At 38.7% G+C, this 25,439-nt stretch overlaps 1 protein-coding gene across 1 annotated transcript in view; it reads right to left on the bottom strand.

The window, feature by feature from the left end:
• Positions 1 to 25,439, bottom strand: part of LOC110153462 (protein tyrosine phosphatase receptor type M) — a 583,698-nt gene that overhangs the window by 265,268 nt on the left and 292,991 nt on the right. Inside the window, exons 8-9 of the mRNA XM_055151363.1 lie at positions 20,127 to 20,438; positions 14,294 to 14,403 (exon numbers count right to left, since the gene is read on the bottom strand). Of these exons, the coding sequence (XP_055007338.1) occupies positions 14,294 to 14,403; positions 20,127 to 20,438 (422 nt within the window). The remainder of the gene's footprint in view (positions 1 to 14,293; positions 14,404 to 20,126; positions 20,439 to 25,439) is intronic.

Here is a 25,439-nt window from a genome sequence, read left to right as displayed (position 1 = left end):
GGGTCAGCCTTGTACACGTTTACCACAAACACTCACCATGAACTGTATAAGAGGCATCAGCTGATCACTAGGGGTGTGCAAAAATATTGAAATGTCAATATATCGTATTGTTTAATGTGATGATGCAGTATTGATATCGTGGGTTGTTGTATCGATATTAGGGATGGGCATTCGATGAAATTTTCATAATCGATCATCGGAAGAATTAACGATCGATTAATCATTAACGTTTTTATATTAAAATGATCATCATTATTATTACTATCTGCACTACTAATCTGCATAAATAAATTCAACTTTACGACATATAAACCGTAACGACTCTAGAGCCACATCAGCCCGTTTGACATTATAATGTGTTTAATTAATTTTTGCGCAACTCTCACAGAAACGAAACTTAAAACCGCATCGCTAATTTGCATAAACTAAGCGAAGATAAAACTACAGCTCTTGTGTCGCTGATGCGGTTCAACTTCTGTTGGATTAAAAGACATGACTCAGGTGAATACAGGTTAGTGTGACCATATTTGCGTTTGTCAAAACCAGGACACCGTACGGGAGGTGGGAGGTGGGGACTCGTCATCGACATTGCGCGACTCTCACCTGGCAAAACTTCTTCTCACTGGACACCGAAACATATGTGCTGCTTTGTAAACTGTGCGCATGGACTCACACTTGTCCCGAACGCAACGGAAAGTGTGGAATTTCTTGTACCAAGTCATCGTTGCACTTCAGTACGTTGCAGGCTGCTCGCTCCTTCTGAGTGCAGAGAGCCACATGTTCAGACTCCTGTTTAGTCACGCTACACACAGCAACCTACATTCGGTTTGTCGATTAAAATTAACGTAATCGATGAAATTCTTAATGATCAATTATCGATTAATCGACTAATCATGCCCATCCCTAATCGATATATCGCCAAGAGTATTTTTTGGTCTATTTTAGTAAATTACTTTGTTACAGCGCTACAGTTTTGTTGCTTGTTTAGTGGAAGGAAACTCGTTTAGGCGACACATTTGACATTTTCACAGTTTTTATTTATTTAAAATGTGTGTGTCTCATATTCAGTTTGCACAAGAAGTGGTTTAACAAAGACTTTTAGTATCACAGACATAATTTAGCCTTTAGTTTTGTTGTACCATATTGAATTGCTTTTAAATATATCATGTCGACTCAAAAGCTCACTGTATCACTGCCTGTGTATCGAGGTATGTACCGGCAACTTCTTAATGACACCCAGACCTACTCATCACCGAACTTATTTCATTTTTATGACAATGTGCTTTAACCCTTGTATTGTGTTAGAAAGCTACACGCGTCTTTAGTGTTACCGGGTCAAATTTGACCCGTGATTTAACTCAGCCTGAAAATACTTAAAAACACTAGAAATCCAATATTGTTTTTCCCCTCATAACTAACTTAGTATGTGTTCATGTCCATGGAAACATTTTTATTTATTTTATTTTTTTTGGCTGCACAGACCTTTTATCTTAAAATATACCACTCGTTTTTGAACAAAAACTGCTTAAATTCACTAATTATATTTCCTATAGTGAAAAATTTGTAATTATATTATATAATTATACTATAATCATAATAATTTTATATATAATACATATAATATAAATCTAATTTATATAAGTATAATTATATTGGGTGTGAAGAGGCTTGGTGACCATGAACTGTCACTTTTTCTTGACTTGAAGACGTCTCTTTCAGTCTTTGTGACATCTGGGTTCTCCTCACCACATGTGTGCTCTTGTTCAGGGTCATACTGAACCTCATCCTCATCCACAGACGTATATATGAATGGACATAACTAACGCTGTAGCCACCGTTCCAAATAGGAAGTTCTCCAGGAGGCTTTCCGGCTCCTTCTGACTCTGGCTCCAATTGCTTATGTTAGGATCTGTCGTCCTTCTCTCTGTACCTGCTGCTGTGAACCTCGTCAGGTCTTAAAATATACGTATTAACCTGCGACACATGATCCTGATTTTTAATTTTTTTTTTGGCTGTTTTGTCCGTCCAAAAAATCCTATTCATAACATATAACCTGCTCTAGATTCGCTCCTGTAACCGTGAGCTTCATTTGAGCGGCGCCAAACGCTGTGGGTGACGTCACAATCACTAAGTCCACTTCTTTTATTCAGTCTGTTGCCCTCATCCTCATCCTCAGACACATCTTCCTCAGCTTCACTTTCCTCTCTGTCTTCAAATCACTGTCATGACCAAAAATCTGATCCAGCGCCTCATAAACAGTGAATGCTCATGTTGACTGATGCTGCAACAGAATCAGCTGATAATATCTCACTAAAACCCTGTTTATATATGACAAGGTTTATTTTAGATTAAAATGTATCAATGTGCTGCAAGAAAGAGAGAGTTCACAAGGGTGAAGACGACCTTTTGTGTGTGTGTGTGTGTGTGTGTTGTGGGAACACATGAGCCATATTTGATCCACAGAGCAGCCTACAGCTTGTACATAAAACAGCCACTCTCTGCCGGGTCATTTTTGACGTAACACCACAGATGCACTTTTTTTTTTTCAGACACAGGTGAAAACAGTGTTTTACACAAGTGGACAGAACACATGAAAGAAAGTGTAAGTGCTAGTGACAGCAGAAAAAGAGAAGTAGCCGTCTCTTAAATAGGCCTCAACATGATCCGAGCACTTTTTTACCCAATTCCAAGCACTGTGTACGTCCAGAAAGCGAGCGGAGATGCTCTCAGACCTCCTGTTTGAAGCGCTCTCGGATTGGCTGTTTAATGTGAATCAGAAAGAGGCTGTCATGTTCACATCGGCCCAAGCACAGCTCTACGTCGACCTAACAGGCAGTGTGAAAACTACACAAGTCTACAACTGACAAAGGCTTTATGTCGACAATATGAAATGATTCGAACTTTGTTCCTTTCCCCACTCCTTCAGATATGATTTAGTTTGTCTCATTTTTGTGTCTATCCTTTTAAAAGACCAAAATTCGAGCAATATTTAATAGGGATTTAACAATATCTAATTTTCACAATATGCATCTCACGGTACAATATTTATTTCAATATTTTATGTAGGCTAACCAAATTGTGAACATGCTGCTTTTCTCTCATCATAATCCAAACAATTAAGATTTAAAAGTGCTTATTAACTGTTATTTCAACATGTAGACTGGAATGAAACAGAGCAAAGGATCATGGTCTATGTAGTTTCCTCTGTTTTTTTAAGCAAAGAGACTTCTAATTCCAATATATTGTGATGGTCCACGATATTATTGTGAGACTTTCGATGATACGATATCATGATATTTTGGTTATTGTTACATCCCTATTATTTAATGTTTTGTCTTTTCAATTCTATTAACTTAAAATTATAAATTAGATTGCTACATCCCAACAATTACTCTCCAATATGGAAGATAATTTGTTCAATCAGACTTAGAATTTCTCGCTTTGAATTTTTTATTTTTATTCTGTAGTTTAATTGCTGAAATTTTAAGTATACTTTTTAAGTGTTTAAAATGTGATATATACAAAAAACAAATAAATAAAAATCACCTTTGAAATAGTCACACAAATATTTTCAAGCCCTCAAATTCAACAATCAACATTCAGAGCGTAAAATTCACAGTGATAAAAATTAGGACAGATTCAAGATGCCAAGGCCTAAGTAGTCTATCCAAAGTGATCCAATCTAATGTAGTAACAAGCAGGAAATGGTGAAGTGAATCTGATTGGTCAGAATTAGCCTAATCAAAACCTCATCTCTTTTATTTCTTTAAGTCTGAAAATTTTGAATGAAGTGAAGTGTACTTAAAATTTCTGCAACTAAAATTCTGAATAAAAATAATTCAAACATGTTTTTTCAGAGTTACAAAATTCAAAATCTGATGGAACAAATTATTTTTCATACTAAGTTGAGTAATTACCTAGACCATTACATAGTATTTCTACTTGAATAATATTATCTTGAAGTAACGTCTTGCTTGAGTAAATTTTTGGACTATAGTGGCTCCTATAATAAGTACACCTAATAAAAACACTGCAATAGAAGAAAACCTTAGCTTCATTATAAAAGCAAACCTACATAATGCTCTTCTGTCACGCGTTAGATGATTCAATAATTCCTTTCACATGTAAGTACAAAAGCATTCCACTTTGCGATGGCCTGTCTCCATGTAAACGAGCAGATACCTGGAGCTTGCTTGAGGCTCTGTAGGCATCCCCAGCCACAACCCTCCCCATTACACAGTTAGAATATGTAATAATCGCATCCTCTGTACCGGGAAACCACTGCTATGCTTTACTGTTTATTAAAATAAGCAAATAGGGCCAGTGACATTGAATTATTGCTTATTTAACCAGACAAACTCCCAGGCCGCGCAGACAGAGTGCAGTAATTCCACAGTGTAAGCGTGTAATGGCCCGGAGTGGCTCTTGTGCAAAGTGAAACGCATTTTGTCTGACATAAATACATCCTCTCCCGATGCTTTTACTTGTGGCATGAAATATTCAAAAGATAAACAGCCCAAACATGTGCACGTGATGAAGTGGGCGGTGGTCTGAAGAGGTTAGAGAGATAGAAATTGGCAAATAGCGGCACCTCCGATTGGGAAAACGCCAAATGGTGTCAATTCAAACTCCGAATTGTGAGTGTTATTGTGTTTTGTGTATCACTGAGGGGTTTCTGGAGTCGTAAGGCGTGTAGCTGAACTGATGGGTGCACGGAGAAAAGTATAGGAGAGAAAGTACAAAAGCGAGCAGGCCGGTCGACAGAAATTTGGGGGTCTAGGGCAACAGCTTTAAATGGGCTCCCCTGTAATATAAATTAATAGGAAGAGTCAAATTCTGGGCCCCTAAAACCCTGAACGAAATACTCCTTTGTCCCCCTCGTCTACTGCACTGGTAAAGTAAATTTTCAGCTTCCGAGCCATTCATTTTATAGTGTATTCAAATTTTCCAAAGGTCCTATATTGTGTAAAACTGAGTCTCACGAGCTTTAAAGGTGCTTTGTGTAACTTTTCTGGTGGAGGGTTGTGTCCATCAAACGCTTTTCTCCACAAAGATGTTGCTGCTTTGTCTGGAATGTTTCACAGCATGGTATTCAATCTTTTTATCATCATGGAGACCAACTCAGGTCAGATCCGCTCACAGTCAAAATACCAGTTTATCTAGGTACGTTTCAGCTATAAAACCACCTGTAATTTAATAAATGTAAGGTAGACCTGTTTAATGTCACACTGTGGAACATTCTAGAAAAAGCAGTGACATATCCACAGAAACAAGCAGATGACGGACACCTAACCAAAAAGTTACACAGTGCGCCTTTAAGAAATGTCGTAACGTTGTTTCCTCATCACAAACATACCTGGAGTTGTGTTTTGTTTCATTCACACATGTTTAATAATAAAAGTTTACTCAGTCTGTTTACACCTCAAAGCTCAAAATGCTCTGTTCCACCTTGTGATGTCATGTAGTGGTAGTTTTTAAGTTAACAGTTACCTTTCACCGTCTTTTAGTTTAGTAGAGACTGGCAATCTCAGGGTTGGAATTACCCAAGTGATTTTAGTGAAGGTGTATGCAGTTTAAAAACACAGTGGAGCATTTCCTGTATTACCACATGACATCGCAAGGTGCAGCGGAGTGTATTCTGCCTAAATATGCAATTAAACATGTGTGAACGAAACAAAACACAACTCCCCGTATGTCGAGAAAAGTCGCGTATGTCGACTGGACAAAAAGTTAGTTTCAATCAAACTAACTTCTGTCCAGTCGACAAACTGAATTTTCTCCTCGACATGGATTCTACCTGGATGACTGAGGGATTCGTCACACAACTCCACGTATGTTTGTGACGAGGAAACAACATTATAACCGATCAGAAAACAGCTTAATATGGGCTCTTACTTTTACTACTCAAAATATAAAATGTTGACCCATATTTATTCGGGATGTAACAATAACTGAATGAAATATCGTGATATCGTATCGTCAAAAGTCTCACAATAATATCGTGGGTTGTCACAATAAATCGAATCACAAGTTCCTTTGCTTAAATGCATGGTTTTATAGAAGCAACTGCTAATAAACATCGGGAACTACATATCCCATGATTCATTTCACTGCAGACAACATGAAGAAATACGTTTTTTACTTAAATTCTTGGGATTATGATGGAAACAATTCACACCAAAAACTTTTCAAGGTATTTTAAAATCCAAAAAGTGTCCTATCTATCTATTAATTCGCCTCTCCAAAATATCGCAATAAATATCGTACCACGAGATTTGGATATTGTTACATCCCTAATATTTATAAATGTTTGACTTGAAAAACAGAACTAGTTCATTGTAAATTGTTTGCAGTGGTTCAAATTTATTTCTCATTTACCTTGGAATTCTTCACTATCAGCTCAGAGACTAGTCCAGAGTTTTGTTATGAGAGTATGGCTTACAGACCAGCATGCTAACACACACTTCCTGAATTCTGAACAATAAAAAAGCTTTACCAACACATTACGGCTGAACAAAATGAGAGAATCGTGTATGGGAGGGCATCTGACATTCGCTTTCCCTTCACTCCATCTCCGTGCTTCTTATTTATTCGTATTTAGGGTCAGTGATTTCTAACCTTCAGTCCGAACGCCAAAGCAAACACGAACAAGTCCGCAGAACAGAATCAACCAATGGGAAAACTCTATAGGATTACTTCCACTTCAGCCAATTCAAGCCTATACATCCGACTCTATCTGTATTATTCAGCTTGGACCAGGAGCAGTTCATATTTGTCCAGTACTGCTCTGGACGTATTCTGTTGTGTCTATTTAAAGGTCGTGAGGGTGTCAATGGGAAAGAGAAACATAAGAGAGAGCTGTGCAATATTAAACAGGCCTGGGACTACAGAGAGCAGAGTAGCACTTTGTATGCAGCTCCCTGAGGACTGGTTGTCAATGCAGTATCATCTGTATTTGAGGTTTGTGTAATGTGTAAGATTTCTTTTTGTCATATTGTAAGAATTTATTCAGTTTCCTGTAGCAAAAATATCTCACAGTATGATATTTAGGCTTAGGACTAGTGCATATTTTACTCATTTACCATTAAAAAAGACATTGTATTTCATCTGTGACATAGTTATTATAATCTATGACACCAATGGATCATTATGTTATAATTTAGACACTTTAAATCGCAAATTTGATCTAAAACGGCTTGATAAAAGAAACAAGTCTGCTGACGTTGCCTTAAATATCACCATAACAAAGAGCCATGCAGTTGTTGGTACCTCTGTTGGACAGCTGCACATCACGCTAGGCCGGTAGTAGATTTCTTTTCATTTTTTTTCTTTTCAACACTCACAGAATTTTCCCAGGATTGTGACGTTATACATAAAGAGCAGTACAGTGCATAAACATTGCTAGAGTTGTTTTAAAGAGCCACTAAACACCAAAAATAGCTGTGTAAATGGGTCTAAAATAGAAATGTATACCTTTTCCATGCCTTACTTTGGCATTTTAGTGCATATTTGTAAAAAAAATCTGTAATCTGTGTCTGTAACAGCCTCTTTAGGATCAACTACAACATGGACAATAAAATTTTCTGATTGGATTAAGGGACGCCAATGAGTCAGATGCAGGTTATTACGTGACGAGCAATGCTACTGGCGTCTATGAGCAGTACGTGAGGAGCCCCTCTCAGCCCCGCCCCGACCTGGCACCTCTGGCCACTGCGATGTCCCGCCGTGTCTGGAGAAAAGTGAAACGGCGTGATCCGAGCACAAACGTTCGCTCTGTTTCAAAGTCTAGAGCGCACCAATTCCGTCCAGTTGTTGCGGCTGTCAGTCGGCTGTCAATCATCGCTCCAGAGCCCGCCCCACACCTGCTCCCTCCAACCCGAAAAGGCACCGCCCACTCCGGAGGGTTTTTCTGATTTCGCTTATGGGCGGAGCAAAGCTTCGGGAGGGTGTTTAATGGCTCTTTAAGCATTGCATGCCATCAAACCACATTCATTACCGCTGTGTGCTTATTATAACATTCTCTAAACATGTTCCTCATGACTTATTAGCCTGTATTGTTTTCACTGTGGTAATTCTCTCTGCTGCCAGTAGATGGAAAGATACCCCTGAAGTATGTTGAGCACTGAGTTTGTGAATTGTCTTTTTTGATTAGTACTAAATAATGCAATTCCAAAGCAAAGATACTCATAGTGCATGTTTAAAAGCCTATAACGCTACACGTAATGCATAATATTTGTTCTTTAAAAAGTATTAATTCTTCCTATAAGCTAAAATGTGTAAACTGGATGGACACACAGAGAGCCAAGTCCTGTTTTTTTTCCTGGACACTGGCTCACGTGGCAGACAGCAGATGGAGCAGCGCATGTGGGAGAGACAGGGGAGGCGTGCACCCTGGCCCTGGGCCTCTGGGACCTCAGGACCCTGGGACCTGCAGGACTGTGACCCACGCTGCTCTGTTCAAGACACGGCCATGTGCTACCAGCTCAAGCAGGAGGGGAGTGACGTGAGCTCTGCACCCACAACATGAGGACCATTTGAGGAGCAAAAATAAGGACATTCAGCGCTTGTGAATGCTGTAGATTTATAGCATGGATAGCTATTTTATATAATACTTTTGTTTATAAATCTGTGTTCACAAGCTTGACGAAGCTCTGAAAGTACTAAAACAAAGAACTACTACTTGTGACTGAAATGTTATACGAAAAGAGACTTATTTAACAGCACAGTCAGCTCATCTGTTCTAGTTCCAGCTAAGCCATTTGTTTTTTTTTTTATTCTGGTCAGATTGTGTTTATTTTAACACAAAAGCTCAGATTAATGTCTACCAAAGCCTCAGACAGAGCAGTTCCTCAAGTTAGCACATCACAACCCCAGGGAACATTGATGACATCAGCTGCAAAGTATCGGTAGTCGTACTTTTTATCAACATTTATCCAGGCTTGGGAGAGATGCAGTACAGGTTTTTGTTTAATCAAAATGACCATATAGGATAGATCGTTTTTTCCCATTTTTAAAAGGGCCACTATCATCTTTCCATATACCATATTTTTCAGACTATAAGGCGCACTTAAAATTCTTTCATTTTCTCAAAAATCCAGTCCACCTTATGTATTAATTCTGGTTGTGCTTACTGACCTTGAACCGATTTTATGTGGTACACAGCCCTCAAAAATCTGTCAAAATGTTTTAGTACGACTTTGGTAAGCTACAAAGCCGCACCGCTTGATGGATTGTCGGAGTATTAAAGGTACAGTGGTCAGGAGCCTCGCGGAGTTGTGTCCTTTAGTGCAACAGAAGTTGACCACATCAGCGCACAAGGAGCGAGCTGTTTTTTTTTTTCAGTGCTTATAGTTTATGCAAATTTGCCATGTGGTTTTAAGTTTCGTTTCTGTAAAAGGTAAACAAATGTGCGCAAAGCTGCATTAAACACATTATTACTCAATGTATATTTGAGTCATCCTCGTGAGAAATAAAATACAAACCTAAATTATTCACCCGCATTCACATTCATAATACACATTTACCAAGACAAGTGTCATCCGTTTGTTTTGCTTAATGCACTTTATAATCCGGTGCAACTCATGTATGAAAACAGATGAGAGAATACAACATTATTGATCTTGCGTCTTATAGTGCAAAAAATACGGTATTTGAGCAAAATTTGCCTTGAAGGTCAAAATAAGATCGCTATGTTCATCTAATTATGAAGCATTTTATTGTCTGGGAATCAGAAAGTGTGTGTTACAATGCTAGTTGTTGCTTGCTTTACTGTGATGGCAAAACTCCTCTTTGAAAGTTGCGAAAAGTGCTTATAAAGTCATCACCTTGAATAATTAGAATACTCAGAATGCATAAGGTAAGTGATGAGTAACTTTGGACCACTGCAAACTGTTTAAAATGAACCAATTCTGGTACAGCACCTTTAATTTGAATCAGTTTTATGTTCTTATACATTGATGCATGTGTTAATGTGTTAATTCAATTACGATCAATCAAGACAAAAAAAAAAAAAAAAACTAGCCTACTCTTTCAGTTGTCACTGCACTTTCTTCACTTTGGAAATTTCTCTTTTGTTTCCGACAGTTCATTTTACAATCACAATTCCTGGTTATATTGGTATAAATCTGGGCTTAGATATGAACCCGGCTAATCAGGGTTAATCTGGTGTCTCCATGGCGACAGAGACACAGCGATTTACAGTGCAGTTTTGTTTTTATTCCGTAGATTTATTTCAGAGGAATGGGGCTTAGCTTAAGTACAGATCTCATTTTATGAAGTACCTCGCTGTGTACTGTGCACCAACAAACAGACAGATGCAGCTAATTCCACCCAAATCAAAGTGACACATAACAAAAAAGAACATTCTATTTGAAGTTGTGTTTTTTCTTTTTTTTTTTCTTTGTCGACTACAATGCAATACCACTCAAGAACAGGGAGCAGTCTTTCTCTTGCAATATCTCCTGAGAGGAAACTAAAAAACTTTACATAAGAATTTATAGATGCTTAAAAATTCATGGTTGTGGAAATATTGGTTATACTAACTTCAATTTGCAGTTTTAATTTATTAAAGCCAACTTCAGCTAGAGGGATTTGCAGTAAAATAATACTGTACATCATGTTAATAACAAATATACTGTATGTTTTAGTTAAATATATGTGTTTTTATTGCGCAAAATCCCTTGAAAAGCCTGCATTCTCACATAAAGAATGGACGCTTCTAGTCTGATTCATCAGCTGGTTTCTACGAAGTCTGACCTCGCGGCAGTAGGATTCGTTCGCTCAACGGTAGGCGGGTACTTTTTTTATTTAACTAATCGCTGCTATTTGGTCGTGACGTAGTAATGCACCGCTAACGAGGATAACTGGTATATAAAGCTTTTCCCAAATCCCGAGGGAAGAAGGGCAATAACGTCTTTCCACTTGATGAAATTCGCCAAACATTCTCTTCGTTCCAGCTTTAAATCCTCGATCTCGGGAATCGCTGACAACACAGAATATATGGCTCTTCACTGATTGGTCGGAACCCGAACTCGCACTTCCAGGGTTTTTGCGATTCCTGACCTAGTCGCTGGAGAGAAATGAAATTGAAGGCACATTTAGGCACTAGATGGCGCCAGCCTGGCTAGGACGCTTCCTCACAGACCTGACCTGTAACATCCTGGTGACAGCACCTGCTTGTCTCCATAGAGATAGATAAGTATAATTATATTATCTTTGCACCGTTTTTCCTTACGACCTCTTGTATATAACTGTGATATACTGTATTTATGTTACTATAGTTCTATTTTTTATTTTACTTGTACATATGCGTTTATATAATTACACCTTATTTGTCTATTGGTATTTTTGCTACTTATTTAGAATTTATTATTTCTCTTAGTTATTATACTATATTGTGATGTTTCCAAATAATTTCCCTTGTGAATCAATAAAGTTTGTCTAAGTCTTAGTCTAATGCCATACAGTGGAACATTCAAAACAAATCAACAAAATCTCTCTCCACAAGAAATGTGAGTATGTTACATCAGAACCTTTGGACTTTGTGTATCTGCAATTGAAACTCTGCAGTTGTCATCAAGGTTCCGTGGGGATTGTAACGCTAACTGAAGGAACTACTCGATCTGAAGCTCTATTACACAAATCTGAGTTGTATTTTAACACAATCTCACCGCAAAGAGTTTAGCTCAACAACTGCGCCAGACAATAGAGGGACAGAGGAGCTCATTCTCCAACAGGCCTCCATACAACTGTACAACAACACACCTTTATGTAACAGATAATAATCCCTACAACTGTACAACAACACACCTTTATGTAACAGATAATAATCCCTACAACTGTACAACAACACAACACAATGTACAGATAATAATCCCTATTATGTAACAGTAACAGATAATAATCCCTACAACTGTACAACAACACACCTTTATGTAACAGATAATAATCCCTACGACTGTACAACAACTCACCCTTATGTAACAGATAATAATCCCTACGACTGTACAACAACACACCTTTATGTAACAGATAATAATCCCTACGACTGTACAACAACTCACCCTTATGTAACAGATAATAATCCCTACGACTGTACAACAACACACCTTTATGTAACAGATAATAATCCCTACGACTGTACAACAACACACCTTTATGTAACAGATAATAATCCCTACGACTGTACAACAACACACCTTTATGTAACAGATAATAATCCCTACGACTGTACAACAACACACCTTTATGTAACAGATAATAATCCCTACGACTGTACAACAACTCACCCTTATGTAACAGATAATAATCCCTACGACTGTACAACAACTCACCCTTATGTAACAGATAATAATCCCTACGACTGTACAACAACTCACCTTATGTAACAGATAATAATCCCTACGACTGTACAACAACTCACCCTTATGTAACAGATAATAATCCCTACGACTGTACAACAGCTCACCCTTATGTAACAGATAACCCTATGTCCTTGTTGCACTGTTTTCCTATGACCTCTTGCACAAAGCTGTGATTTTATATTTTATTACTTATCTTTCTATTTTATTTTTACTTGTACATTTACATTTATATAATTATGTCTTATTTGACACCTGTCTCTTGCTTTCTTTTTTGCTGCTTTAGAATTTATTATTACCATTTATATTTTTGCTCTTTGTTGTTACATTATTTAGTGATGTGTGAGCTGCTGTGTCCAAATAATTACAATTGTGGATCAATAAAGTTTGTCTAAGTCTGAGTTGGAAGTTTTTATGGTCTCTTACACATAAAATCACAGGCACAATCTAAATAGAATGAGCCAAGAATTTTTGAGTCACCTTTTTGTTGAAAATCAAACACCTAAACAGGACCACGAGCACTCATATTGATCACAGGGTTCTGAAAATATGTTGTTATCAATTTTGTATTTTTTCTTGAGTTTCCAGACAATTTTATTTATTTTTTCTTACTTTCCACCATAGAGATACTGTACATGTAGAACTATGGAGTAAGAAAGCTTTCAGTGCATATTTGATAAGTCCGTGCATATTTGGCTGTAGTTGAGCATAAAATAAATATTCGGAAACTCTCGAAAGAGTCCAGTCGTACATAAAATGTGTTCTGTGCATTTTATCCATCAGAATACAAATAGAAAAGTTACGACGTCAAGAATTACAATCACAAAATTAAAATTTACGATTACGCTTTCTTCACTACGAATACGAATTTACAGACGCGACTTTACTGTCAAAAATGCATCATCACTTCACAGGCTTGAAGTAATTTATTGAGCAGAAGAAATATCGATCGAGATGCCGAACTTTTGCGCCACATATGGACTGAACCAGGACTGAATCAGGACTAAAACAGGACTGAACCAGGACTAAACCAGGACTGAACCAGGACTAAACCAGGAAAAACAGGACTGAACCAGGACTGAAACCAGGATAGGACTAAAACAGGACTGAATAAACAGGACTAAAACAGGACTAAACAGGACAGGACTAAAACGGAAAACCAGGACTGAACCAGGACTAAAACAGGACTGAACCAGGACTAAAACAGGACTGAACGGACTGAGGACTAAAACAGGACTGAACAGGACTAAAACAGGACTGAACCAGGACTAAAACAGGACTGAACCAGGACTAAAACAGGACAGGACTGAAGGACTAAGGACTGGAACCAGGACTGACTGGACTAACAACAGGACTAAACAGGACTGAACCAGGACTAAAACAGGACTGAACCAGGACTGAAAAGGACTGGACTAAAACAGGACTGAAAACAGGACTGACTGGACTGAACTAAAGGACTGAACCAGGACTAAAACAGGACTAAAACAGGACTAAAACAGGACTGAAACCAGGACTACTAAACAGGACAGGACTTAAAAACAGGACTAAACTAAACCTAGGACTAAAACAGGACTAAAACTAAAAGGACTAACCAGGACTAAAACAGGACTAAAGGACTAAACAGGACTGAAAAAGGACTAAACCAGGACTAAACCAGGACTACTAAACCAGGACTAAAACCAGGACTAAACCAGGACTGAACCAGGACTGAATCAGGACTAAACCAGGACTAAAACAGGACTGAACTATATTTAGCTGTACTAAATATGCACAAATTTCTATCCTATGCACACAAATATTTCTGAAAGCTTTCGTACTCCATATCGAACACCCCTTACGTTATCTCACTGCAAATGATCAGCACATGACGTGACGTGACACTTAACCCTTCTGCTTTGCGGCTGTATCCACATTACAGCACCAGTGCATCATACCTCGTACTGTGTGATGATGCCGTAGGTCTGCGACGGCTCTCTCCACTTCAGGACGATCTTCTCCTCGTACGCACTGCCCTGAATGGACTCCAGGGGGATGGCACTGGGCACTGGGACACACAGAGAACAAAATACATGACACAATGACACAAATTTATCTGATATGGCCAAGATTTTAAAACTTACATCAGGTTATTCATCTTGTTTTCAGGTTTATTATGTACTTACTAGATCTGAGACTGCTTCATTCTAGTCTAGAGGTAGTTTATTTGAGATAACTAAAATTATCTTGCTGCGTGGACAGATAATTTCACTACTTTTAAGTCATTTATATCTTAAATTTTGGTCAATTATTACAGCAAAAACTTAAAGGTGCATTGCGTAACTTTTCTAGCGGAGAGGGACCGCCGCCAGATTGTCTTCACGGAGACGTTACTGCTTTGTCACGCGGGAGACAACTATAGACTGCATTACAGGTCAGATCTGTGGAGAGGCAACCCGAATCACAGAGCAAATTCTTGTATTTTTGAGCGATAGAAACGCCCGTAATTGACAAATGCTAGATAGATGTGTTTAATGTCACACCGCGGAACTTTACCGGCAAAGCAATAACATCTCCATGGATACAGGCAGGTGACGGACCCCCCCCACTCCCCACCAGAAAAGCTCCACAGTGCACCTTTACCTAGAGCAGGGGTCATCAACCTTAAATCCTCAAAGAGCCATTTGGACCGTCTCCACACTGATTTTTTTTTTTTAAACATGTATGCTATGTCCTAAATATAATGTGTTGCTTTTATGAAATCAATGAAATGCTACAAAGAACACCGAATTTTATTTCTGCATGTAACATAAACATTTTGAACTCTGAACACTTGGCTGATGGTTACTTTTAAATGAAATACTCAATGCTGCTTTGGGTCCTCCTCGTAGAAATAAAAATCCAAACTTAAAGGTCGTATAGAGGATTTTTTTAAGGGAAGAGAACTACAGTGACAGTTATTTTTCAAATGTTCCTCCTCCACAGCTTCCTCAGTAGAAACATCTCCTCCCGCCTCCTTACTCTAGAAATCACACGTTTACAGCCAGTGGGCGTTCGGAATTACAGTCGAAGTGACCGGTCTAGAAACAATTTAGCGACCTTCGTCTACTTGAGTCGCGCCATCGCTGGAAGGGATCTCCAAGAATCACCTCAGTTTGTCTTCGCTCCTTTTCCTCTTTTCTTCTTCGAAAACGGACTTTCTTTTCGCGGCGAACTGGTCGTGGATTCTCGTCCGCCGTCGCGACAAACTTTGTGCGAATTTGTGCGAAGCTACAGTTTAAAAAAGTCTCTAAGAACCGCCGCATAAACCACGTAATCCCAGCGAGTCAGTTACACTAGAAACGTAGGGAGTTTGATTGACGACCTAACAGCCAATAGAAAATGAGGTAGCCTTGTTTTCTATTGGCTGATGTTTATCTGGCCTCACTACGTCCACATTTGATAGATTTTCATTCTTTTTATTTTTTGGTCATCATAATTACAAGGCTGCTGCATCTCTGTAATGTTATTTTAACCTATCATTGACAATCTGAAACAAAACAAAAATCCTCCATACAACCTTTAAATGATCCACTCACACTGAACCAAAAATGCCGTCTGCTTCTGTGTTTTTAAAATGGTTAGTGCAATATTTACGGCGCAATATATCCGTTTTGAAATGTTTAAAGTGTTGATGTGTGTGTTTTGGTGTATTTTTATTGTGTTTTCATGAATTGGTGTGGTTTGTTTTCTACTTGCCTCCATTTTTCTTCTGTCTAGGTCCTAAAAGAGTTCCCCCCGGAAACAAACTCCCTCTTTTAAAGGTTCCGGACTGGACCAAGTGTAACATATTGTACAGGGGTAGTAGGTCACGTGTTTTATCGGTTTGTGGGTTTTAAAGTTTAATTGGTGTACGGTTTTAGGGTTTTTATGTATATAGTTGGGGTTTTAATAGTTATTTGGTTTTGGATTTGTTTTGTGGAGTCACCCTACATCACAATCACACAAGAAAAGCAGATTTCTGGATTTTCTTTTTGATATTCTATCTCTCAATGTTAAAATAAATCAACCATTAAAATTATAGACTGTTAATTGCTTCGTCAGAGGGAAAACCTACAAAATTACTTGAAAACTACCTCTTTGTGACACTACAAGATGGAACAGAGCATTTTGAACTTTGGAGATGTAGACACACTGATAAACCAGGATAACTCAAACATGTGAATGATGAGGTAACAACATTTTAACAAGACTTAAAGCCCACGAGAGCCAATTTTTCGCATTATAAAGACCTTTAACCAATCTAAGTTACTGGCTATTGACATTTCTTTTCCTCCGTGTTAAGCCATCTTCTATATTTTCCAGGACAGCAGACAGGATGCCCCCACAGCTCCTCGCCACAGTCCCACTCACAGCTTTTCATTCATGTGTTACCTCAACAATGGCAAGACACAGGAAATCAACTCAACACAAGTCTCTCCGCTAGAAATAAGAAACCTGGGGCCCTGCATGACGGAAGAGCGCGCTGTCAAGTCTGCTATGCACACATCTTTGGTCCCAGACTTAAAAGCACCAACTATTTCTTCACTCTCCCTTCTGCAGTAGACTCTAGTATCTCGTGGGGGAGTGATGCACAGACAGGAGTTGCCAGCGTGGAGATAAATGCGAAGAAAAAAGGAAAAAAAAAATAGCGTCTCCACAATCATTCGGTTTGAAAGCAATTCGCGAGAGGGGTAAAAAGCTGGCGTTTCTTTAGCAGCGGTGCGCTACAAGAGGGAAGATTAGCATCCCATTATCCCCAGAGGAGGCTGGCGGTAGACTGGAGCATGTATGTTTGCAAGTCTGTCTGTGTAAAACTAAATGTAGGAAAACTTGGATTTGACTGACGGTGAGTTCAAATAAACAAATGTGCGCTGGGTTTATACGCGCGTCGGAAAAAAACGGAGAGCGACTCTGGCTGTGTGCGCGAACAGCAGATAAAAACTAGGGATGAATCCGGGACTAAAGCTGAACTAGATCGGGACTAGATCTAGATCAAATCAAGTCTAGATCAGAACTGTACGGAGCTCAAACCAGGAGCACACAAGGACAGCTGTGGAGAGATGGTATGTAAGGTCATGGTTTCACTTCGAAATACACGCTGAAATTAAATCTTGCTTTTACTGATAACATGATGGCAAAGTTGTTTATGTTGTAATTTGGTGTTTTGTTTCTCATGCAATTATCCAGTCAGAAAGCTCTCATTTGGGTTGCCTTTTTCACAGCTGAAATCCAGTTGGTTTTAAAGAGTCCATCTCATGCAAAATCAACTTTTCAGAGCTTTCTACTTTCTAAGAGTGATGTGTGGGTCTTGTATATGTCGCCGAAGTGGTTTTTAGATTTATTCGGCTTTTTTTTTTTAACAAATTGCAGCGTTTTTCTGCCACCCTCCCACGTGACGACGAACTAATGCCTGCTACAACGATGACGCGGCAGCTACACCTATGACGATTCTGACGTAGCAGAAAGCGCTTCGCACCCGCCCTCGTCCCCCGCTCCACCGCCTCCGCTGCCGATTCCGGGTCCAACACATAAGGCTGAACGCGCTGTTTCGCCACGATGAATAAGTTTATTCCTACTGTCGTGGCAAAAAATTATATGTCTCTTGAAGATAAATAACGAATCCACTTGCAAAGCCCGATGAGTTTTTGGAATATAGATCAAGGTTTATTCTTGTTACAGCAGATATGGACAGGGCCTAGGCACCCACCAGCAGTGTGTTCCTACTACATCTCCCCACCGTATCTCTCAGTATTTATACAGAAATACAAGTTACATACATATCAAAGTGAGAAGGTGACGACTCCTACTGAGGTGTGGCCAGATGTGCTTGTTCTGATTTGCATCCATATTCACTTGCATTTGTCATTTCCTGACATGATTAGCCAGCAAAAGGGAACAGAAGTATTTACATTGAAGGGTCTTTCTAACAAGCCAAATAAGTTTTAGTTACAAGACCAAATGTGTTTCTAAACGATAAACCAATCACTATTTTAATGTAGTCAATCATAATCAGTATTTTCCTGTGGGGGTCTGGTCTCAGGTAGAAATCACATTTATTTACACAAAGACAGATTGAGAGAAATCTTTCCACAATCTAAATTTCTATCACACCTACCACTATCAGACTGCTAAACAGGTTGTGTGGCTGCAGGGCTGTACACTTAAGCCAAAAGGTGCACCCCTCCCTCCCTGAGATGGGCGGAGGAAGGGCGGCTCACTCAGAGCCTACGTCACGTTTGGAGGGCGGAGTCTGTGCTTTCTCAGGACGGACGGGGGGATGAGCAATAGTCGGCCTTTCATAGTTCCTGGTCTGTGACTGTCTCCAAGAAATCAGTAAAATTTCATAACTATTGTGTAATGGATGTTGAAAAACTCAAATTGTGCTTGCATATGTGCAGAAGATACAATGTAAAAAGAGTTATTCTGCATGAGATGGGCCCTTTAACCTAAAATTATCTGAATGGTCACTACCTAAACCCCAGCATCTGCAGGCAAACATGCATCTGCAGCTTAGAGAGGGAATTCTGGAGGTTCTGGAGCTTTCACATGACCCTAAACTGAGAATGAGACAAACTTGTAGGTGTCCCCTGTCTTCAGGTTTAGGCTCTGGCAACCCAGGTTCAGTTGTGACTGAAGTAACTTTTTTATCCTGTATTTGTGTTAATATTCGCACTTTTTAGCACCTGAAATCTCCAGCAGAGGCCAATATTTGATTTGGACCGACCTGATGCATAAATCTATCTATTAATTCAAGAAACGTCTGTCTGTGTCTCTGTTTGTTTGTCTGTTCCACGCATAACTCTTGAAGCGCTCATCCGACTGGTCTCAAATTCAGAGGGTGTCATCCTAATGAGACGGGTCTGTGCAGTGCCAAGTTTCATGTTGTTAGGATAAAAAATGCCAAATCTGGTAAAATGAGTGATATACTGTTATGAATAAAGATTAATTTGAGCAGTGCTGCGTTGCTTTTATTTTAGAGGTGTTGTTAATGATATTTCTTCTAAGGCAACCTCATTTTTTCATTGCTTAGTCATAACAAACTCTTACCAGTCTTACCAGCGTGTCAAAACAATGCTATTTACTGCTTCTTTTTTTTTAAGAAATACAATTAATATTACGCAAAACTGAGTTAAGCATTTCGGCCCGACTCTCCTCACTATTTTCTTTTCTCACATGACCTCTTGGAAAAAATAATTGCCCACCCCAGCCTTAGTACAACGAAATAACTGCACAAAATGTAACTACACAGTCATATTATCCAGACTGTAATAAAACAGCGATGTGGGTAAGTTTGTAGTAAATAAGTTCAGTGAGTTATTTGTAGAGGAACATCAAAATTGTCCCTAGTTATCAGCTCAAAAATATGGGTCTGCATTCTACAATATCGATATTTGTAGCAGTTATAAACAAACAAATAAATAAATATATAAATAAAATCTAAATCAAACCAAATCAAAAAAAAAAAAAAAAAAAAAAAAAAAAAAAAAAAAATCTAAATCAAATAAAACTTATAAATAAATCTATAAATAAAATCAAAATAAAATAAAATAAAAAATAAATAAATAAAATCAAAATAAAATTAAAATAAAAATAAAACTTATAAATATATAAATAAATAAGTAAATACATATAAATAAATAAATAAACAAATAATAATAAGTCGATCTCAATCTCACACTGTTATTTTGTTGAACCTAATGTATCCAAAAGCATATTTAAATATCTCTCCAATCGTTTTAAAGAATATTGTGGAACAGAAAATCCTCTCACCGTCCTCGTCCGTCTGCACCTCCAGCTCCGCGCTCTCCTTCACTCCCTCCGAGTTGCTGAGCACCAGTTTGACGCTCAGGTTGGTGAAGGGCGTCAGGTTGTGGATGGTGTGCTGTGGGTTTCTGCTCTGCGTGTCGTAGCAGATCTCCTCCCTGGCCTCCTCTTTGCCCCCCGCAGGCCTGGAGCGGTACTGCGCCGTCAGGTTGTACGTGTGGCAGCGCGTCACGTTGTATCCCACCGGCTCCCAGCGGATGGTCACCTGCCGGGACTGCACCTCCACCACCTCCAGTTTACGAGGGCCGTGCATGGGCTCTGAGAGAAAGAAGAGGACGAAGAAAATCAACTTTAAGAGATGAAAACCTAGACTGCATAATAAAAGTGGGAACAGGAGGGATTGTGACGTCTGCAATAGCGTTCGGCTGCAACCAAATGAATCTAATCAAGGCTCGCAGTGGTACATGAAGTACTCAGTGTAATTACTTAAGTAAAAGTACACATACAGGGGAATAGATTAATCAAGTAAAAGTATCAAATGGAAACAATAAAAGCACCCAGTGTAGTGATTTTGATAAAGACTTTATTTGATTTTAAGTGATTAGATTGGTTTCTTAAATTTTCTTGCTGTTTTTGTGTATGTGGTTTGCTGAAAGTTGGGACGGAAACTCAAATGAATTAAATGTGGTATTTCAGCAGGTCTCACAAAGTACTTTTTACATTTCAATCAGATTTACAATGTAGTGAAAGTACAAATACATGCTCTTAGATGTAAAAATGTAAAAGCAAAACGTATCCACTGTAAAATGTACTTAGGTAAAGTATAGGTACCTAAAAATTGTACTTAAGAATTCTACTTTTACTTATGTACTTTGTTACATTCCACCTCTTAGTAGTTACATAGGGATAGTAGTTATAGGGGCAAATTTGCAACCAGGAAATCAGAGAGCAAAACCAAAGAGCCAATCAGGAGCGACAGTGCTGAAGCCTAGCAATGTCTAGCTCCATAGAAATGTTATTGCTTTGTCTAATATGCTCCACAGTTTGGCATTAAACCTATGCACCTTGCCTGTCTTCAATGAAGTACTGACAAAATACTTTGGCATGCTTTCGTAAAGAGATTTTATTACTTTGCCTGAAATGTTCCACAGTCTGGCTTTACACATATCTACAGCATTTGTTTAATTTCAGGTGTTTTTATTGCTCAAAAATACCATAATTCTTTAGGTCAACAGGCTTGTCTCTCCTAGCCAGTGACTAGGTCAGGAATCGGAATACACTAGATCAGGAGTCTCCAACCTTTTTCGTCTGGTGAGCTACCCTTATAAAACAAAAATGTCGGAAAGCTACTCATTATAGAACTCGCAAAAAATGGAGTAAATATAAGAGCCATGGGATACAGTTTGATGTCTTTAAAACATTTACACAACTATTATCCATTTATTAGTGCACAAAGACAGGCGTCTCAAATGATTTACATTGGTAATTGGCATTGAATCAAATTAAATTTTAGTTATTCAGTGCAATACATATGATTCCGAAATCCTTTGGTGCGCTACTTGGAATGAGGTAGAGAGCTACTGGTGGCTCCCGAGCTACAGGTTGGAGACCCCTGCACTAGATGGTTTGCAAGAACCCCGGAAGTTGCAGACCGCAGCCAATCAGCAAAGAGATGTGAAGCCATGATGTCAAACTCAAGCGTCTGTCTCTGTCTGTGTCCCTTTTTTGGTACAGCACAACAGTAAACAAAGCGGTCGAGATGAATGTAGATGAAGCCAGACATTCTGTGTTGGTAACAATGCCCAAGATAGAAGATTTAAAGCCGGAACAAAGAGAATGTTTAGTGAATTTTATCAAGGGGAAACACGTTATTGCCCTTCTACCTATGAGATTTGGCTCATTAAATACATCACGAGCAAATAGCAGCGATTGGTTAAATGAAAAAAGTGCCCGCCTTCTGTCGCGCGAACAAATTATAATGCTGTGAGGTCAGACTGTTTCCACAAAGTGAAACCGGCTGACGAATCAGTCTCGTCTCTCCACAGATCTGCCCTGTAACTTGCCCTAGTGCCTTGTCTTCATGGAGATCGATAAGTTTAATGTCATACTGCGGAACATCTCACTAGAAAAGCTGCACACTGCACGTTTAAAATCAGATCTATAAACTAATGCAACAAAAGTGAACATAAGGCGAGATTTCACTTTTCCCACGTTTTAAAAATACACCAGAAAATGGGTTGTGATGGAGCCGATATGAAGCCAATTAGCCTTGTCTCCACTGCTTTTATTACAGCCAATACGACATGTGTATATTTAAACTGATTTGATCCGGAAACCAAACACCGGAGCTTATCAGAGGAATGATCTGATTTTATCTTTTGTGCCTTTAAAGAAGTGAAGTGTGCAGATCCATCCTGAACACCACTTAGAGGGCCCCAAAGCCAGTACAGCCAGGTACTTTCAATAAAACCTCTCAAATGAATAGAACTTATGCCGATACACACACACACACAGAGCCAGACTGAATATTTCTCACCGCACCCCAGAGACGGAGCCCATGTACTTTTACTTCATTTGAACACAATCAAATTTGGGTCGAGTTCAGTCAGTATTTGATGGAGGATAGAAAAGAATTCAAGGCGTCTGGCTGCACAAAACAATTTCCAGAAAAATTCCAAATTACCGTGGAATTTCGATTTGAATTTTTAAAAAGGAATATTTGCATGATTTGTTCGGCGCATGTGATTAGACAATGAATTATTAATTATTTTGTTTATTCATTTTCCAAGTGCTTTTATTTTCTTAGCCAAAGCACAGACTGTCTTTCTGTCTCTACAGGCAATAAATGCAAAAACAAGTCTTTATAGACGAGTGTCAGGAAGGGCATCTGGACTAAAACTGTAAATGAAAAGAACAACCTCAACAAACAATTATCTATAACTATAACTTTTCTAGTGGAGGGTCTGATGGATGATGTTACTGCTTTGCCTCAGATGTTCCACAGTATGGCATTAAACAAATATATCTTGTTTTATTCAATTACAGGTGTTTTTATTTCACAAAACTTCAGTAAAAACACGCATTATAATTGGGAGCAGGTCACCTTCTCCACAGATCTGACCTGTAACTTGGCCTGGTGACGGGGTTTACTTGTCACCTTGGAGATAGTTCAATTAAATGCCATATCCAGGGTTCCCACAGTCATGGAAATCCTGGAAAAGTCATGGAATTTGAGTATCTCTTTCACGCAGCTACAGCATTTTGTGAAGTTCTCATTAGACTATTATGATTATTTCCGAATGTCTGCGCTTTTTGTTTAAAAGCGACGACAATAAAAGCACTTACAGTATTTTTGAAAGTTAAAAAACTATAATCCCAAACCATAAGGTGAGTGGAAAGAGTTAACATTTCATATTTAACTCTAAAAGTATGATTAATTCTACACACGTAGGTGCCGTAAAGCCATGGAAAATTCATTTTAGGTTATGAAAAAGTCATGGAAAAGTTTAGAAATTTTGTCAGTGAAAAACTACACTACTGTAGATCATTTCAGGGGGAAACAAAGCAACAACAGCAGCATGGAGTCAAAGTGATGGACCCTCTACCAGAAAAGTTATACAGTGTACCTTTAAGTCGAAAAAAAAAAAAACTATTTCAACTAGTCATAAAATAAAATAATAATGCATTAAAACTAATTTTGTGAAAACTACAGGAGTCAGGATTCAAGACATTATTATTAAATCACATTTCTTTTATTGCGCATTATAGTAACCATATACAACAATCCAACTGTTTTCCAGAGTTCAGTCTGAAATCCTGAAATGAAAAAAAATAAATGGCCAAACTGAAACCAACTGTGTGAAATCTAAACTTTCTAAATTGTTATGCAATATTATACTTTTTTTTTTCTACTATGTTATGGTAAATAGTAAATGGTCACATTTTTCTATAGCGCTTTACAACAAGGAACCACTCACCCATTCACACACACATTCACACACCAGTGTACGCAGACACTAGGGGCAAGGTGGGTTAAGTGTCTTGCCCAAGGACACAACAGCATCATCTGTGGGAGCTGGAATCACACCAGCCAACCTGTGGGTCAGTGGATCTGATGTTTATGTCGAGAGCTGGATTCGAACCGCCAACCTTCAGATCAGTGGGCGAATGCTCTACCAACTGAGCTACTGCCCCCCATGCCCCATGATGAGGGATGTTATCACATCCTTCAAAAAACATGTCATGAGATTACAGACGTCCTCCATGTGTGACACGAGTAATCTGATAATTCAAACCCGCCTTATGGTTTTCAGTATGATCCTATTCAAAAGCTCCGCCCACGAGTCTGCATCACCCAAGCTCCCGCACAGCAGTTTTCCATATAAATACAAACGCAGGATACAAAACAATACGCAACGACTTCACAAACCTGATGTGTTGTGCATGAGCTGGATGCACGACGATTGTGTTGCGATACGGCCTTGAAGGGAAAGTGACTTAACACGAACAGCAAAGGGGAGACTCAATTTGCCAAAAATGAAAACTAATTAAAGAGCTATTTTATTCTTTGTCATCGCAAACAGACCTGGAGTTGTGTTTTGCTTCATTCACACACGTTTAACACACAAACCCTGCATATTTAGGCATAGGTAGTTATTCTCTCAAACTCAAAACACACTTCATTTCAGTCCTGGACTCAGCAAACTCTACTCAACTAAAGGTAAAAAGGAGCTGTTAACTTCAAAACTACTACTTCATGACATCACAAGGTGGAACAGACCATTTTAAACTTTGCAGACGTACACAGACTAAAGATAAGGATTGCTCAAACATGTGTGAATGAATCAAAACACAAATCCAGGTAAGTTTTTGCTGAGGTAACAACATTATAACATGACTTAACACCAGTGTTGGGGAGTAACAGATTACATGTACCGGAGTTATGTAATCAGAGTACAAATTATGAGTAATCGTATTCAGTTACAGTTACTGTTTCAATGAGTGGTACTTGGATTACAGTTACTTTGTTGAAATAAGTGGATTACACAGAGGTATTTTCCTGTTTTTACATTTTGGGCTATATCCAACCTTTTTTTTTTTTTTTTTTTCGTAATTTCCGCTCATTGCCGGACACTAAACCAGGTCTAAACCAGGACTAAACCAGGACTAAACCAGGTCTAAACCAGGTCTAAACCAGGTCTAAACCAGGACTAAAACCAGGTTATAAACCAGGTCTAAACCAGTCTAAACCACCAGGACTAAACCAGGTCTAAACCAGGTCTAAACCAGGTACTAAAACCAGGTTATAAACCAGGTACT

Source organism: Boleophthalmus pectinirostris, unplaced genomic scaffold, assembly GCF_026225935.1.
Source record: "Boleophthalmus pectinirostris isolate CB_2022bp ecotype Guang Dong unplaced genomic scaffold, ASM2622593v1 HiC_scaffold_16, whole genome shotgun sequence".
Taxonomy (NCBI): Eukaryota; Metazoa; Chordata; class Actinopteri; order Gobiiformes; family Gobiidae; genus Boleophthalmus; species Boleophthalmus pectinirostris.
Note: the sequence above shows the minus strand (reverse complement) of the source record. Positions and strands in the feature narration are given on the sequence as shown.